This window comes from Narcine bancroftii, chromosome 8 (genome assembly GCF_036971445.1).
Source record: "Narcine bancroftii isolate sNarBan1 chromosome 8, sNarBan1.hap1, whole genome shotgun sequence".
Classification (NCBI taxonomy): Eukaryota; Metazoa; Chordata; class Chondrichthyes; order Torpediniformes; family Narcinidae; genus Narcine; species Narcine bancroftii.
The window spans coordinates 162,481,306-162,499,112 of record NC_091476.1 but is presented as its reverse complement, the minus strand read 5'-3'; the positions used below and the strand labels follow the sequence as shown (position 1 = coordinate 162,499,112).

At 39.8% G+C, this 17,807-nt stretch overlaps 1 protein-coding gene and 1 long non-coding RNA gene across 4 annotated transcripts in view; one reads left to right on the top strand and one right to left on the bottom strand.

Annotated features, from left to right (window-relative positions):
* LOC138741531 (uncharacterized) overlaps positions 1-17,807 on the top strand; it is an 80,117-nt gene that overhangs the window by 17,513 nt on the left and 44,797 nt on the right. Inside the window, exon 3 of one of the 3 annotated variants that reach the window (XR_011343555.1) lies at positions 14,144-14,194. The exons of the other annotated variants lie outside the window; for them this stretch is intronic. This is a non-coding gene — a long non-coding RNA (uncharacterized lncRNA). The remainder of the gene's footprint in view (positions 1-14,143; positions 14,195-17,807) is intronic. 3 annotated transcript variants of the gene reach the window in all.
* On the bottom strand, positions 788-4,375 carry cnr2 (cannabinoid receptor 2). The gene has a single exon (XM_069895752.1). The coding sequence runs from the start codon at positions 4,260-4,262 to the stop codon at positions 3,126-3,128; it is 1,137 nt and encodes a 378-aa protein (XP_069751853.1). The 5' UTR covers positions 4,263-4,375; the 3' UTR covers positions 788-3,125.

The following is a 17,807-nucleotide window of genomic DNA, read 5'->3' as shown; positions in this document are numbered from 1 at the left end:
AGTGCACGGGAGTCTGTGCGGCTGCAGGAGCACTGGAGGCATATCCATGGACACTCAGTCCCTCTGAAGGGATTCTCTTTGGCTTCTTTTGATCTCACTCTGTAATGGGCACCAATCAATACTAATGGAAACTTTTTGACTGCCTTACAGCAGGGAAAAGTTAAAATATATCATGTATGTTACATTTTTTAATGTATTACTACCTGGCCATAAAAGGCTTTGCTTCAAAGTGATGGCAAAGGTGATATCTTGTAATTGTGTCGGCCAGTTATACATTGAGCTTTCTAGAAAGTTGATTTTAAACACTCCAGGAAAGCCATGCCATCAATGTTGCAGTGTGAACTTTTTCTCAACCCAGTATAATAGTTCTGTGCTGTGCTGCCATGGATCATCCTGTGGTTACACTGCGCCAGGATATGAGGGAATGGGGAACTAAAAGAATAAATTGGATAGATACCTGGATGGGAGAGGTCTGGAGGGTAATGGACTGGGTGCAGGTCAATGGGACTAGCGGGATGATGTTTTGACAGACTAGAGGGGCTGAATGGCCTGTTTTCTGTGCTATAATGGTTCTAAGGTCAAGTAGCCTGATTATTTTCAATGTTTGATAACTAAACCTATTTTATTTACCTGTCAACATAAAGTTATATCAGTTTCTTCTTGACAATCATTTTTAATACATTTATGTGTTTTTGGTTATCATCCAATTACTGTGCCAGGTAATTCCTCCATTCCATGCTTAAAACAGGTGAAATGCTTCATAACAGGTTTGCAATACAAATAAAGCTCAAACACACCAAAGAGTATATAATGTTTTCTTTATGATCAAGAAAAATCTAAGGAAGTTGCTGGAAGCAGGAAGATTAATCACATTTTGCACCACTTTCACCCAGTTCTGTCAAGGTCAAATCCTGCAACTACAATATGTTGCATTTGTAATGTTGCCAATTATTCATTTCTATTTTTAACTTTAAAATTATGTAGTCAAGATCACAAACTGGCTCTACAGAATGCAGACAAAATCTCATGTTGTACTACCTCAGCTTAATGGATATAATCCCAGAGTTGATTTCCTTTGGGGGTAAAAGAAAACATGGGACAAAGCATGGCTGCAATTCCAGTTCTCATCTAAACAAAACAATACACACTGGAGTAAATATCTATCTATCTTATGAAAAAAAAACCACAAAATTAAACTCATAAACAAGCCATAATGATACAAATATCACATTCTGGTGTCATCATTTCCTTTAATAATGTATGCAGATAATCAATAATGGGAAGGAAAAGCTGATAATTCATTATCATTAACCTCAGAAAAATTGAACGGGGATGAATGATCAGTGATGTCATTTGGAGAATTATCAAAGAAGATTGGAAATTCCATCATTAATATATATTATCACAGCTAGTAACAAACTGATAGATCAGGAATATCTATCCATAGATTAAAACAAGAATCTTTACATTTAGATGATGGAAATTCAGAAAATGCTGTAAATACTCAGCAGCTAAGAGAACATGTGTTAAAAGAGAAGCAGGGTTAATACTTCAGCTCAAAGTCCTGTCATCAGAAGAGAAAAAAAGCCAACTTAAATTGTAGAGAAGGTGATCGGTTGGTGGGGGGGGGGGCGTGGGGGGGTGAGGAATGAATACTACAAAGTGAACCTCAGTGATAGAGAAGGCTTAGATTGGCAATGGGGATCATTTGTAAAACTCTTCCTATCAATGGATTAATACGGTGATAAGAGAGCAAAAATACAAAGAAGGATAGATTGTCGCAAAATAAAACATAATGTCTTGAAGAGCAGTACCTTGTCTTCTATATGGGTATATTACAGTCTTTTAACCTCAATTTAAAATTCTATCACTTTTGGTAACTTGCTTTCTCTGTATCAAAACTATTCTTTTCTGCTCAGTTTTACTCTTTTCACCAGGAAAGCCTGATAAGCTAGACATGTCACACAGCCCTCTATCTCACAGCATTTTCAATTTTATATGTGCTTTATCACCCTATTTAACTGTTCCTATTAACCCAACCAGACCTTACAAACTTTTGTTTATTGCCATGGTAACCCTAGCTTCATCTGCTACAGATGACCTCTTCATCCTATCCACTCCTTCCCCCACCTATCCTGGAAGTCAAATCTAACTTGTTCGTGTGGCCCCTTGCTTGCTGCTGTGCTCTCCCTCCCATTATCCACCTGTTACCTCCTGCCTTTGGGACTGTGCTCCTCCCCTAACCCTCCCTTCCCCTACCATTTTGTTCAGACACCTACCTACATACTTTGATACCTTGATGAAGGCCTCAAGCCTGAAACTTTGGTTATGTATTGTTATCTTTGCTAAATAAAGTATGCTGTTTAACCTGCTGAGTTTCTCCAGCATTGTCTGTTAACTCTTTTCCTTTTGATATAATTATAGCCTGACCCGCTGAGTGTTTTCAGCATTTTCTGTTTTTATTAACTTTAAATCAATGATGTGTAACTTAAGAGAATATTTATTTGCGCCAGTTCTTGGATCAAATAGCAAAGCTATTGTTACATACAAAAATGCATTGATAAAACATTTATCTTGTAAGCAGCTCTTTGGTTGGGCTCAGTATACTTATTTCAACATGATGAAAATTGATCATCTGCAATGTGGGATTCTGACCTAATGAGAAATTTTAATGAAGTTTCCCATTTCCAAGCCTATTCTGTGTTGCCTCTTAGATTAATTTGTCAAGATGTTTATTGCAGTAAACTCTGCGGAAAGGAATTGTTAAAATTCTGCTACATATTGAAAATCCAATGCAGAATTTATGAAAATGGTCATGCAAATACACCTCTATTTGATAGTGCTTTCGAAAAGGGGCTGTTCATATTTTCCAATCCCAATGAAATATCAGGAGTACATGCTAATATTTCCTTGCAGAAGAATTTGCAATTATGATTCCTAAAGTTGGTAATATTTCTTATATTTCTTAAATTTCAGTAAATAGAAATTCCATTAATAGGTGAATTGGGATAACTCAATGCCCGAAGAAGTTCTTGGTTGAGTGGATCCCAGTAATTAGCATTAGCTGGTTTATCTTGTTCTTGGCATTAAACAAAGTTTTGTGCTAAAAGTTTGCTATTCAGCAATCAAATATTTTTCTCAGTTAAGGTTTTCAAAATACAAAAACTACTTTTCTCACGTAATGAACAAACATGTACATTTACACTGCTGCTTTTGACCTGTCCATCAGACTCCATGCTGCTCTCCAGAGGTGGTACCTGTTTCTTAGACCTAAAGACAATGTTTGCTAGTATAAGGCGCATATCTTTGCTCCTTAATGCATAAACAATTGGATTCATTGTTGAATTTAGCAAACATAACATGCTGAGAAAAGCAAACAACTTTTTGGTATCCTTTTTTAACTTGGCAAATACATCATATATCATTAGCGACAAAACTGGAGACCAAAATGTCATCAAAATTATTAATATCAGCCCAAGCGTTTTGGCAAGTTTAATATCTATACGATTATTACTCAATTTTGCATGATCTCTCCTTCCTTTTTTCTGTTTCTCCATGTAGACTGAGTGAAAATGGGCCTTCCGTAGAATATGTATATAAGCATAAATTATTAAAAATAACAGACAGGTTATAAGCACAATCCAGCAAATTAAATAGGTTTCATCAACTAAAGGAAATAGCTCAGAACAGTGACTAAGTCCATCACAGCAATTCCATCCCATCAGAGGAAGTAAACCTACAAAAATAACAATTGACCACATAACTAAAAGACTAATTATTGCCTTCTTTTTTGTTAAAATTGTCTTGTACTTAGAAGGCTTGTGAATGCAAATATACCTGTCAATAGCAGTAAGCAGCAAACTGCCCACTGAGGCGGAAAATGATGCAATGACACCTCCAAGTTTAATCAGAAAGATGGAATTATTGTCCTTGTGTGCAAAAACATGAAAATCAACAAAACTGTAAACAAATACCATGCTTGCCATGAGGTCAGCAGATGCAAGGCTAGACATAAATAAATAGGAAGGTCGATTTCGGAGTTTTGGAGTATGGAAGATTACACACAAGACAAAGATGTTCTCTAAAACAGTAAGAGGACCTAATGTTAAACACAATGAGGCAATAACTTTCTTTTGGCTTTTTGTAAGGATCATGAAGGATTCAATATTCAAGATGATATTGCCACAAACTATTTCACTGGGTCCATCAGTGGAGTAAGAAATTAATGAATTAGATGTTGAACTAAAATCATTTTCATTCATTTTTGAAACAGAATATTGAAGTTTTATCTTTCAGAATTCTAAAGTTGTTTTAATCCGATTGGGGACCTCACAAGCAAGTTTTCTTTCATCTCTTCAGCACTGATACTCCACTGTATGTCTAAGAAAGAGAGAACAAAATTAAATCATAAAGGCACTCTCATATGACAATCTTCATATGTTCTGATATTCATAGGAAGAAGGCAGTAAGACTCTTTGCATGCCGGCTTAGTTATTCAGAGCCCAGTTGAGTGTTACACCATTTCAGTCCCAAGAGGATTGTAATATTTCTGGGAGACCAGTAACATTTCTAATTTCTTCTCATTAATTACCAGTTTAGATAAGCATCAAGAAAAGTAAAGAAACCATAAGGATGTAATATTTTTGGTGATGATTTTTTATCTAGCTTTAAAATAGTTATGTTGTGATTTTATGCCTTTTGAAACATAATGAGTGGTACAGTATAGAAACTGGCAGTGTTGTATTCAATAAATGGTAGAAAGACAATGTTAAGGTCATTAAGATTGTCAGGAAGGTTAAGGCATGGAACCCATGAACAATTCTCAATCACAGATTCCTTGGTGCAGTAGTTATTTGTTTTATTTTCCCATTGCTCAATACTATTCTCAGTCATCACTGTTTATTTCTACCCCTCTGTTGTCCCCTGGAACATTCTTCCTGGCACAGTTGAAGATGCACTGATGTAATTTATTTTCAGCCAATACCATCAAATAAGTTGTCATTTTTTTATTTTAAATTTACTTCTTAGATGGCGATAGATAGTTTTGAAGTCCAGAGTAAAAGGAAATGACCAGTAAAAAAAAATTACTTTCTTTTGAGTTCTTTGGGATGTAGGGAGAAAGTAATTAATGTCTGACTACAGTCAGAGTTTCACAAGAATGAGGAAGAATGGTCAGAGGTTACGTTTCAGCTGAAGTAAACAATCAACAGAAATGTGTCAGCATTGAGATGAACTAAGGCACGGGTTTACAGATATCAGGGAAAATTACTATTTTCTATCCTATTCTATATTTTCTATATAGAGAATCAGTCTTCTATTTTACACCATTTTACATTCCATTGCTAAAAGTACAGTTTGATGTTCTATAATTTGAAATACTACAGTTGGTCTCTGTGGTTTCTCATATAATTATTCTTCCAAAGGCTATCAGTATAAATTTAGGTAATTATTTAATTCCCATACTTGTACTTTGGGACTCGATGTTGATGGTAAGCCCAAATGTCTTGAATTTTTCCCATTTAAAACCTATAGGAAATGCACAGTGACAAGTTTCACTGACATATTGGTTGATTTTAGAACAAGACCCCAGTCTGATCAGATATCTGGTTCCTAAAAAAGCCTAATTTGAAATAAAACAGAAAATGCTGTAATTGTACAAGGCATTGGTGAGGCCAAATTTGGAGTACTGTGTACAGTTTTGGTCACCAAATTATAGGAAAGATATAAACAAAATAGTGAGAGTGCAGAGAAGGTTCACGAGAATGTTGACAGGATTTCAGGGTCTGAGTTAGAGGGAAAGGTTGTGCAGACTGGGGCTTTTTTCTCTGGAGCGTAGAAGATTGAGAGGGGACTTGATAGAGGCGTTTAAGATTTTAAAAGGGACAGACAGAGTAAATGTGGATAGGCTTTTTCAATTAAGAAAGGGGGAGATTCAAACTAGAGGACATGGTTTAAGATTGAAGGGGGAAAATTATAAGGGGAACATGAGGGGAAATTTCTTCATGCAAAGGGTGGTTAGGATGCGGAATGAGCTTCCGGCAGATGTGGTCGAGGCGGGATCATTGGTTACATTTAAGGAAAGACTGGATCGTTACATGGATAGGAGGGGACTAGAGGGGTATGGACCGGGTGCTGGTCAGTGGGACTAGGACGGTGGGGATTTGCTATGGCATGGACTAGTAGGGCCTAACTGGCCTGTTCTGTGCTGTAAGTGTTTATATGGTTATACTCACCAGGTCAGGCAGCACCTGCAGAGAGAGAAAAAAAAACAATTAATGATTCTGCTCAATAACCTTTTGTCAAAGCTGATGAAAGACTGACAGGTTCTGTTGAAGGTTGAATGATGTGAAACATTTATCTCCTCACAAATGCTCTCTGATCTGATAAGTACTTACAACATTTCTGTTTTTATTTTAGATTTCCAGAACCTGTACTTTTTATTTGCTTTTTGTAAGCCTAATATGAAGAGTCAAGAGTAGAACAAAAAGAATTCCACCACCAAACACTCCATACCATAAATATATTGATAAATAGGGTTAATATTAGAATGCAACTTTTCCTCAGCATTATTGGTTTAAAGGTTAATGAAGAAAAATGTAGATGTTTTCAGTATTTCTTATTTATTTTTCATTTGCATCATTTCTGTTATCTTTTTATCTATCATCTTTGGGGTGGCCCAGTTAGCATAGCAGTTAATGCATTGTTATTATAGTGCCAGAAATTGGGACTGAGGTTCAAATCCTACTCTATCTGTAATGAGTTTGTATGTTCTCCCTGTTTCATTTTGTATTCGTATGTGTAAGTTCTTAGACAACACATGGATGACGGAAAAGGTTCTTCACTTTAAAGCTGATGTAAACAGCATCATGAGGCATGTCATGAGGCTGCAAGTCTCCATTACAGATAACACACTGTAAGTGTGTCAGCCCCCTGCTGGCAGCCAAGTCTAATCAAACAGTAAGGCATTACTAGTTGCATTGCAACCATGATCACTATCATTGCATCTTCCTTTGCAAAAGTAGCTTACTTTTAACTAACATGTTTTCTTTGTATAACTGCAATTTTAACTTTGACTCAAGGAACTTAACATTTTCATTATTATCAACATTGTTAACATTTTTAAAAATTATTTTGTGTGTTCACATTTACATACACCAAAACTCGATGAGCGAATAAGATAGTACTACTTCATTCTATAACAGGAGTCTTTAAATTTGTTCAATGAGTCTCTTAAGAGGATTCATGTGTCTCCAGATTGATTGTCCTTGAATCTGAGTTGTTGCCTCAGACGATGTCTTCTCAGGTTGTTCAACAGTATCCGTCTTTCTATCTACTGTGGCTGGCGCCATTTGAATGTCTTGACGATTTCTTTGCAGAACTACACCTTCATCTGTCTGAATGGTGTATGATCTTGGTTGGATTTCACTAAGAACAGTTCCCTTCTGAGTCTATAAGTTTTTTTTGTCTTTTAGCCTTACTTGGTCACCAGTGTAGTGTTCCGGTAGGCTTTTTGTTCCTCTGTCAAAGTAATACTTTTGCTTATCTTTCTGTTATTCTTTGAATTTCCTCACCTTCTCCCCCTCTTTGTTTTTAGGAGGTTTTCTTGAATGGGTAGGTTTGATCTTAGCCTAAGCCCCACACTCAAGTGGCATTGTGCAGTATACTAGCATGCTCTGGTAGAAGTCTGTTCCACTGTCTTTTGCTTTGTTCATCAGTCTTTTCACTATCTGTATTAATTTTTCCATGAGACCATTGTACTGTGGAAAATGAGGACTTGACATGGTGTGTACAAAGTCCCACTCTTTGATAAACTGTTAGAATTTTGAATTGCAAAACTGGGGTCCATTGTCTGAAGATCTCGTTTGCCATGCGATGTCTGGAGAATATGGCTTTCATACCTATTATTACAGCATCTGCAGTGGTGGTGTTCAGTTTATACACCTCTAAATACAGGGAGTAATAGTCTGTGACTACAAGATTGTCTCTCCCTTGCCATTTGAGTAGGTCAGCGCCTACCTTCTGGTAAGGTCTGTATTGTGCTAGGTGTGGCTTCAGTGGTTCTGCTGGATTGCTTGCTTGAAATTTTCGGCCTATTATACAGTTTGACACTTCATTTATTATATCATTGTTGATTCTTGTCCAGTACATCACCTCTTGTGCTCTTTTCTTACATTTTTTGTTTCTGAGATGTCCTCCATGGTTCCTTTTCAGCATCTCTTTTCTCAGACTCTTTGAGATAAGCATTTTACTTCCTTTGTAGATGACTTCTTCAACCACTGATCGTTCCGCCCTGCAGATCCAGTACTCTGAAATGTCAAGTGAGCAGTGCTGCTTCATGTTGGGCCATCCATCCAAGATGTTTTTTTCTCAGTTGTCTGTGTTTCATCTTTGTCTCTGATTTATGAGCTCTATTCTTACATCTGATATGGGCCGTCCACTTGTGATCATGTCCGCGAAGGCATTCGTGTCTTCATCCATTTTGGTTTTTTTGGGCTGTGATAGTACAGATTCTATCACCAATGTGTCGATGTACAGATTGTAGTGTAGGATGACTGTGATTGGCTGAGAGCATAGCCACACCTACTGGCAGGTCTTAAAGGATTTCTCCTAGCCAGACCAGGTCATTCTGGACTGGTTGACCTACATGTGATATGCTTTTAGTTAATAAAAGCCTTGGTTTGGATCAATAAGTCTTTGGTGCTTTCGATGCGCTCTACATGGGCTCTCTCTTGTCAACAGCTCTGGACAACGTGTCTGCTGTGTACATTAGCTTACCCGGAGTGTACGCTACATTCAGTGAACGGTGTTGCAGCTTAATCATCATTCTTTGTATTCTAGGTGGAGATTCATTGAATGGCTTTTGGAACAATGCAATCAAGGGCTTATGGCCAGTCTCTAAACTGATTGCTTGTCCTGACACAAAATGATGAAATGTGATGCTGAGCAGCTCTTTTCAGTTTAAGTGTATCCGTCTCCACGTCTGTCATTGAGCGTGATGCATACATGATGGTTTGCCAGACATCATATTTTTGCAGAAATGCACTGAGCCCACTATGTGATGCATCTGATGATATCTTGATGGGCCTTGCTGGGTCGTAAAACCTCAGAATTGGTTCCTCTGTGAGCAGTTTCTTTAGTTCCCTCCTTGACTGTTCGTGCTCATGATTCCACTCCCATTCAATGTTCTTTTCTGTTCGTCTTCTCAATGGAGCCATCTTTTCTGAGAGGTTGGATATGAATTTGCCCATATAGTTGACCATTCCATTGAACCTCAGTATGTCATTTTTGCATTATGGCCTTGGCATGTTCCCAATAGCACACACCTTTCTGGGGTCTGGCCTGATGCCCTCACTGCCAATAATATCTCCTACAAATGTTAGTTCTGTCACCCCGAGGTGGCATTTTTCTCTATTTAGCTTCAGGTTTGCTTTCCTTGTTGCTTCCAGCACTTTCCATAGTCTCTCATCATGCTCCATTCTCGTGCTTCGCCAGATTATGATGTCATCCATTGAAGTATCAACTCCATCCAGGTGCTCATAGACCCATATGAATGATTTTGTGATACATTTCAGGAGCTGAGGCAATTTCGAATGGTAACCTTAGGAATCTTTATCTGCCAAATGGACTATTGAACTTGCTTCATCCAATTTCAACTGCCAAAATCTTGATGATTCATCTAATTTGCTGAAAAACTTTGCATTTGCAAACTGTGACATGATTTCTTCACACGTCGGAAGCTTAAAGTGTTATCTCTTTATTGCTCTGTTTAGATCTCTTTGATGCAGGCAAATCTAAACTCTCCATTCTTTTTGTCCACAACAACGAGTGAACTCACCCACTCCGTAGGCTCATCTGAATCACGCTTAGGCTTTCCATCCTGTCCCACTCTGCCTTTAGTTGCTTTTGAAGCACAAATGGAACTTTTCTGCATGGTCGTATTATTGGTGGCACACATTTATCCACTCTGATCGTGTGCTCTCCTGGAAGGCAGCCTGGACTCTGAAATGGCTCATTGTACTCTTTCATGAGTTCATCATAGCTTGTCTCTCCTTTGCTTCCTCAATGAGGAATTTTTTTTTTTACCAGGTTCAGTTTCTCACAGGCTGTTAAACCTAGTATGGCCTATACATCCTTTTGTACCACAATAAATGCTGTGTTTCACTTTTACCATGCATTCTCCTTGCACTGGTATATTGATACCTGAATATCGTGTCACCTTCACTTTTGTTCAATTCATCTTTGGTCTTGATCTAATCTTGTTAAAATTAGTCTCTAATATTACATTAATTTGTGCTCCAGTATCCAATTTAATGAAATGTATGTCATTCACTTTTAATCTCAACATCCAGTCTCTGTTTTCTTTCTTGTTTTCAGTCACAATATCTAATAGAATTCCTCTCTCTCCCTTTCATCTACAGCATGAACCTTGCTTTGTTGCACTTGGTTCTGACAGTAACAGGCATAATGGTTGCTTTTGTTACACATGTAGCATGTTTTACCATTAGTTGGATACTTTTTTGGTAGGTGCTGTGTAGCGCATCGATTGTCCCTTTCATTTTTGTTTGCTGGCCATACCTCTCTTTCCACTTTGGTGATCATTCTTGCTCACAGCATCTACATTGTGGCTAGTTTCACTGAACAGCTCTTTTGCCTACAATTTTAGTTTCTGTAGCCCTACAGAGTCCTATGGGTTTTTCCAGGTCTAGATTTTGCTCTCTTAGCAGTCTTTCCCTTAGACCAGGGGTGTCAAACTCAAATTCACCGAGGGCCAAAATTAAAAACTTGGACTAGGTCGAGGGCCGAACTAAATATTTATTGAAAATTTTCAACAACTTCTGCATGTTTTCTCTCAACATATGTAATGTTAAACTTTTTCTTATTAAAATAAATGTTTAATAATAGTTTTGGTTAAACTCTTTCCATAAGAAACATTAACAAATAAGAAATAAAATATTCAATAAATAATATTTCTCTCTAGCCTTTAAGCTCCTTTTAAATGTATTGTTTTTCACAACCCAACAAGTCAAAAAAATAACAACTTGCTTCAATGAAAATCCAATCTTTCAACTATGAACGGTCCAAAGTTAACCAAAGAAAATATTAATCCAAGCTTAGCTTGCTACACTATGATTTACTCTGATGCACCTGGGTCTAAACCAGATACTTGGCATCTCTTCTTAGATGCAAGTTCATCAAACTCTGGTGTCAGACTCTGAGCTGAGGAAATCATCAGGACTGAATGAAGGTGCTCGTCAGTAAGACGACTCCTGTGTGGTGTTTTGTTTATCTTCATCAAAGAGAAGAGTTGTTCGCAGAGATACGTACTGCCGAACATTGACAACATTTGAGCAGCTTGCGCACGGAGTTGGGGCAGTGTGTCGGGAAGGAACTGTGGGAACTGCACAGCACCGACAGAGTCATACTTTGACTTGAGTGTGTCATTACACTGGAGCTCAATCAGCTCTATTTGGAGGTTGGTTGGAGCGCTTGTCATGTCAACCCCAAACTGATTGCTGAGTAGTTCAAATCTGCATTTCTGGGCTTCAAAGTCAGCAAATCATCGGGAAAACTCCGCACGAAATACGCTTAGTTTTTCAGCAAACTCTGCACTGGGCTACACGGCAGGTGAGATCTGTTCTTTCATAATTTGGCAGCACAGAAAATGAGCCATGTTTCCCTGCAGCATCTGAGTCTCCCACAAGCACAACTTGGTCTAAAAGCCCTCACTGCACTGTACATGTCTGTAATGAAGAGCCCTCGCCCCTGAAGCTGCAGGTTTAGCGCATCGAGATGGCTCACGATGTCACACAGGAATGCCAGCTCACATTGAAACTTTTTATCCCTGAGCTCTGTTGTATCTTTGCCTTTGCTCTCCATAAACAGACATATTTCTTCACGCAGCTCAAAGCATCTCTTCAGTACTTTTCCTCGGCTAAGCCATCGCACCTCTGTGTGATAGGGCACGTCTCCGTATTCTGACCCTAACTCCTCCAGAAAGGACTTGAACTGGGGGTGATTTAAACCTTTGGCTCTTATGAAGTTAACTTCTCGAGTTAGTGTTCATAATATGCTCCGTTTTCAAGGCTTTGCCACACAAGGCTTCCTCGTGGATTATGCAGTGGTAAACTGTAAGCTCACCTGCATGATTCTCCCGCATCTTCTCCCGAATCCTGCCCACCAATCCATTTTTCTGACCATGCATCGCAGGTGCACCATCTGTCATTAGTCCCACAAGTTTATCCCAAGGCAGCATCATTTCATTGAGACATTTGGACACCTCCTCGAAGATTTCTTTTCCTGTGGTTGTGCCATGCATGGATTTTAATCCTAAAAGTTCCTCTGTAACGGAAAGTTTCGTGTCCACTCCACGGATGAATATTGATAGCTGGGCAGTATCTGATGTGTCGCTGCTCTCGTCTACAGCAAGTGAGTATGCCATAAAATCTTTCCCCTTCTCCTTTAGTTGTTCTTGTTGATTAGTAGCAAGCTCACAAGCACGCGCAGCCACGGTGTTTCTGCTCAGGCTCACATTTAAAAACGTTTGCTTTTTATCTGGGCAAATGACATCGCAAACTTTGAGCAGGCATTTTTTAACAAACTCTCCCTCCATAAAGGGCCTGGCTGATTTGGCGATCTCTGCGGCCACAATAAAACTAGCCTTCACAGCAGCCTCACTTTGGGATTCTGCTTTGGTGAACATAGTTTGCTGTAAAACCAGACTTTTTTTTTTATCTCCTCCACCTTCTGGAGCTTTTGCTTCTCATTCAGATCCTTATACCTGTCCTGGTGTTTTGTTTCATAGTGTAGTTTTATGTTATATTCTTTAACCGCAGACACACTGGCTCCACACACAAGACAAACAGGTTTGTCTTTTAAAATGATGAACATATAGTCAGCCTCCCACCTGTCTTGAAAGGTCCTGTTTTCTATCTTTCGTTTGGCCATTTTTTGTAAGGGGTTTATTAGATGTGAGTTAGGCAACTGGACCTCGCAGATGTTAATGAAAATAAACAGAGGAGGTGGGGGCGCCAACGCATTTGCAAAGCATTCTGGGATTCAATTCAAATAGCTTTATTGTCATTGTACAAAGTATACAACGAGATTAAAAGACAGCAGTTCAAGGTTACCAATGCAGCAACTCAACCACAGACAGCACCACGGAAGTTAAATTTAAAAAAAATGCCGCAGTTGGGAATACCGTGAGAGCGGTGGAACTCGTCCGCGACCTCCACCCCAGCGGAAATTTTGATGCCTAGCAGCACCCGCCCACAGATGAAGCTCAAGGAGACGTGGAGGTGACCCACCACGTCCAGCCACATGGAGCGGGTCCGTCGGAGCCAGGCGGCGGGTCCGTCGGAGCCAGGCGGCGGGTCCGTCGGAGCCAGGCGGCGGGTCCGTCGGAGCCAGGCGGCGGGTCCGTCGGAGCCAGGCGGCGGGTCCGTCGGAGCCAGGCGGCGGGTCCGTCGGAGCCAGGCGGCGGGTCCGTCGGAGCCAGGCGGCGGGTCCGTCGGAGCCAGGCGGCGGGTCCGTCGGAGCCAGGCGGCGGGTCCGTCGGAGCCAGGCGGCGGGTCCGTCGGAGCCAGGCGGCGGGTCCGTCGGAGCCAGGCGGCGGGTCCGTCGGAGCCAGGCGGCGGGTCCGTCGGAGCCAGGCGGCGGGTCCGTCGGAGCCAGTCGCTGCTGTGAATATCTAATTAACTTTCCCGTTAACTATATCGGTGTCCTGCTGTGCCTGCTGTGGAAGTGCTAAAAACTACTATGGTGGTGCTTGCTGCTGTGCACGTGCTCTACTTGCGCGGCGGCCAGCGGGCCAACTCTAATATATATTTAATATGATCTTGCGGGCCAAATTTAATTATATCGCGGGCCAAATTTGGCCTGCGGGCCAGAGTTTGACATGTGTGCCTTAGACTATTATCTGGAATATCACACACAAGACTGTCTTTTATCAGCGAGTTAGTCAGTCCACCAAATTCGCACATTTTGCTTCTGTTTCTCAATTCAGTTACATACTGATCAATACTTTCTTCCATTTTCTGTGCACATGTGAAAAATCTGTGCCTCTCCAACGCCACATTACATTTAGGCATGCAGTATGCCTCAAACTGTTCCATTATTTTTTACAGTTTCATTTTGTCTTCTTCAGCAGAAAATGTAAAGTTATTATACACCTCCAGGGATTCATCACCCATGACATGTAAGGAAACATTTTTACTTTTCTCGTCAGCTCCAACTGTCGCTAAATACAATCCAAAATGTTGTTTAAATCTGTTCCAATTTTCAGCCACATTACCCGTCAGCTGAAGTTTCACTGGTGGATGTAATCCTTCTATTTTTCACTGTATTAGTTTCTCTTCACTGATCAGTTGCTGACTTTAGATTTTACCTTTTAAAGTATTTCCTTCTAATTTCCTACTTCCCAGTTCTGACACCATGTTTCATCTTGTATTTGTAAGTGTAAGTTCTTAGACAACACAAGGATGAAGGAAAAGGTTCTTTATTTTAAAGCTGATGTAAACAGCACCATGAGGCTCCATGCAAGCCTCCATTACAGATAACATACTGTCTGTGTGTCAGTCCCCTGCTGGCAGCCAAGCCTAGTCAAACAGTAAGGCATTGCTATTTGCATTGTAACCATGATCACTATCATTACATTCCCTATGACTGCATGGATTTTCTCTGGGGGCTTCAGTTTCCTCCCATCCTTTAAAATGTACCAGGGGTGTAGGTCAATCAGGTGTAATTGGGTGGCATGGGTTTGTGGGCCAGAAGGGCCCATTACTGTGTTGTATGTCTAAATTAAAATTTAAATTGACATACAGTTTCCAATCTTTCACCATAACATACAAAATACATGGTTGATTATGAAGAAAACAAATAATATTCCTTCTCCAGGAGATTTTATGGCACAAAATAGTTTGTGCCTTAGTTCTAGGTAGCTTTAAATATCTCGAGCATATCTACACCTATTCAGAAATTCTGGTTATACTTTCCAATATACATTCTCATCCCATGTCATGCTTTTTCCATAAAATATGGATTCAGATTGAAAGAGTTTTTAAAAATCCATTGTAACTCACATAGAATGTGGAAATCTTTGTAAAAATTAATTGATGCCAAGGGTGAACAATGACTGAAATAATTTAATGAATAAAGAGGTATAGTCTATAGAGGTTCTCAAATGGAAAATGCCCACTTTGTGTTGTTACTGATCCAATAAACCAGAAAAATCCAACCATGGTCGCTGGCAAGAGTAAAACAAAAATCTGCAGACCCCATGAATGAAGTAAGCACAATCCTGGAGAAACTCAGTAGGTCATGCTGTGTACTTTATATAGCAATGATAAGGATACATTATCAACGTTTTGGGCTTGAGCCCTTCATCAAGGGCAAGCCAGTTGGTAGTTGGCAAGTAAGTTTTAAAAAGTAATCTGGAAATAAAAATTGGGCAACATTAAAAGATAACCACAAAGCCATTCATATTGCGTTACTCATTGCTTAACTAATAAACTTTCAGGAAAGAAACCAGCCATCTCCGTATAATTTGACTTGTTCATAATGTAGTTATGCTCTGAAATTCACACTGAAGTAGCCTAGTAAAATGATCAGTGGGATGAAACTGTTATAAACAAGTGAAATGTGTAACTACCTTGCAAGATCAATGCATGAAGTCATGATAGAAAAACCGTGCATTGAGTCTGGAAAGTCTCCCTCATTAACATCTAGGAAGGACTTTGAGTGTACACGAAGTTCCAGTGTTTACTTATTGAAATCAAATTGTGTGGTTCACAAGAAGTTGGAGCATGTCAATGTTGAAAATCTTCAGGAATATTCAGAGTGACTTTGAATATCTTTTGCTGTCCACCACATGACCATTTACTCTCAGTCCGTTCAACATAAAATAGTTGTTTTGATATTCTGTCAGCAGTTGTTCTTCTAAGTCACACACGTCAAACTCAGGCCCGTGGGCCAAATTTGGCCCGTGATGTAATTATATTTGGCCCACAAGATCATATCAAATATGTATTGGAGCTGGCCCGCTGGCCGCCGCGCCAGTATAGCGCATGAACAGCTAATACTACAAATCCCAGAATGCTTTCCAAATGCGTTGGCGTCAGCCCGCTAATCGCCCCCACCTCCTCTCTTTCCTTTCATTAGCATCTGCGACCTGTCGCCCAACTCACACGTAATAAACCCCTTACGGAAAATGGCCAAACAAAAGACAGAAAACAGGGCCTTTCAAGACGGGTGGGAGGCAGTCTATATGTTCATCATTTTAATAGACAAACCTGTTTGTCATTGAAGCAAGTTGTTTTTTTGACTTGTTGGCTTGTGAAAAAAATACATTTAAAAGGAGCTTAAAGGCTATAGAGAAATATTATTTATTGAATATTTTATTTCTCATTTGTTAATGCTTCTTCTGGAAAGAGTTTAACCCAAACTATTAAACATTTATTTTAATGAGAAAAAGTTAACATTACATATGTTGAAAGAAGAGAAAACATGCAGCTGTTGTTGAAAATTTTCAATAAATATTTAGTTTGGCCCACGACTTAGTCCAAGTTTTTAATTTTGGTCCTCTGTGAATTTGAGTTTGACACCCCTGGTCTAAGTTATCCTGTTCATCTAATCTGTGATTCTTTCAATAATGTGGATGCTGGGAAAGATTTGCTCGGCAGAGGCAGAATTCCCTCTTATTGGTAGTGCAAAAAAACTGTTCACAATGCACACATGTAAATAAATAAAGATTGTAAACAGACAACAAAACTGACTGTGCCACACAGAGAGAATTTTAAAAATCAACAAAAGTCCCTAAATGAGTCCTTGATTGAGGACTGTTGAGGAGTCTGATGTCGGAGGGATAGCAACTGTTCCTAAACCTGGTGGTGTGAGTCTTGCGACACCTATACTTTCCTGAAGGCAACAGTGAGAACAGAGCATGTGCTAGTGAGAACAGAGCATGTGCTGAGTGGTGTGGATCTAAAAACACAATGCTGGAGAAACTCAGCAGGTCAGTGTACTTTATGTAAAGATACAGAACCAAGGTTTCAGGCTTGATCCCTTCATCCCTAAACTTTGGTTCTGTATCTTTATCTTTGCTCTATAAAGCCCACCTCACTGACAAAAGGCAAAGGAGGAAAAACCCAACACCCAACCCCAACCTACCAATTTTCCCCTGCAACCGCGTCTGCCTGTCCCGCATCGGACTTGTCAGCCACAAAGGAGCCTCCAGCTGACGTGGACATTTACCCCCTCCATAAATCTTCGTCGGCGAAGCCAAGCCAAAGAAAGAAAGATAAAGTACATTGACTTGAATTTCTCCAACACTGCGTTTTTATTTTTACCACGATGTCTGCCAAACTTTTGTGTTTTATTTCTAACTTTCTTTGGTTAGGAAACCAATGCGTTTTTCGCGTGTTGTTTTCAGGCGGAGAGAATTCTCATATTCGGTATTTCCCCCCACACTGGCCTCTGAGCTGTCCGGACTGACTGGCTAGAACAACACAATGATTTCCTCTGTTGGAAACCGTTGCAAGCAGGTGAAATTGCCACTTGTTCCCATTTGCTTCATTCGCACACTTTACACACTGCATCGCCCAAATCTCGAATTCCGTCCTCACGACCAGACCAGAACTGTGCAGGTTGCATTTTGTGAACTAACACGAACTCTGACTGACTTTTAAAAGGTCACCATGCCTTCGTTTCAATTGGGGTCCTTTCGATGGCCGTGACCTCGGGAGCTGAGAATACTCGTTCCATGACCGGCAGCGCAGATGTCCCCATTTGCAGCGTCAGGAGCCACAAATTCA

Bases quoted from the DNA above. Each gene is read 5' to 3' on its own strand.
- cnr2 (XM_069895752.1), bottom strand. From the start codon at position 4,262: ATGAATGAAAATGATTTTAGTTCAACATCTAATTCATTAATTTCTTAC.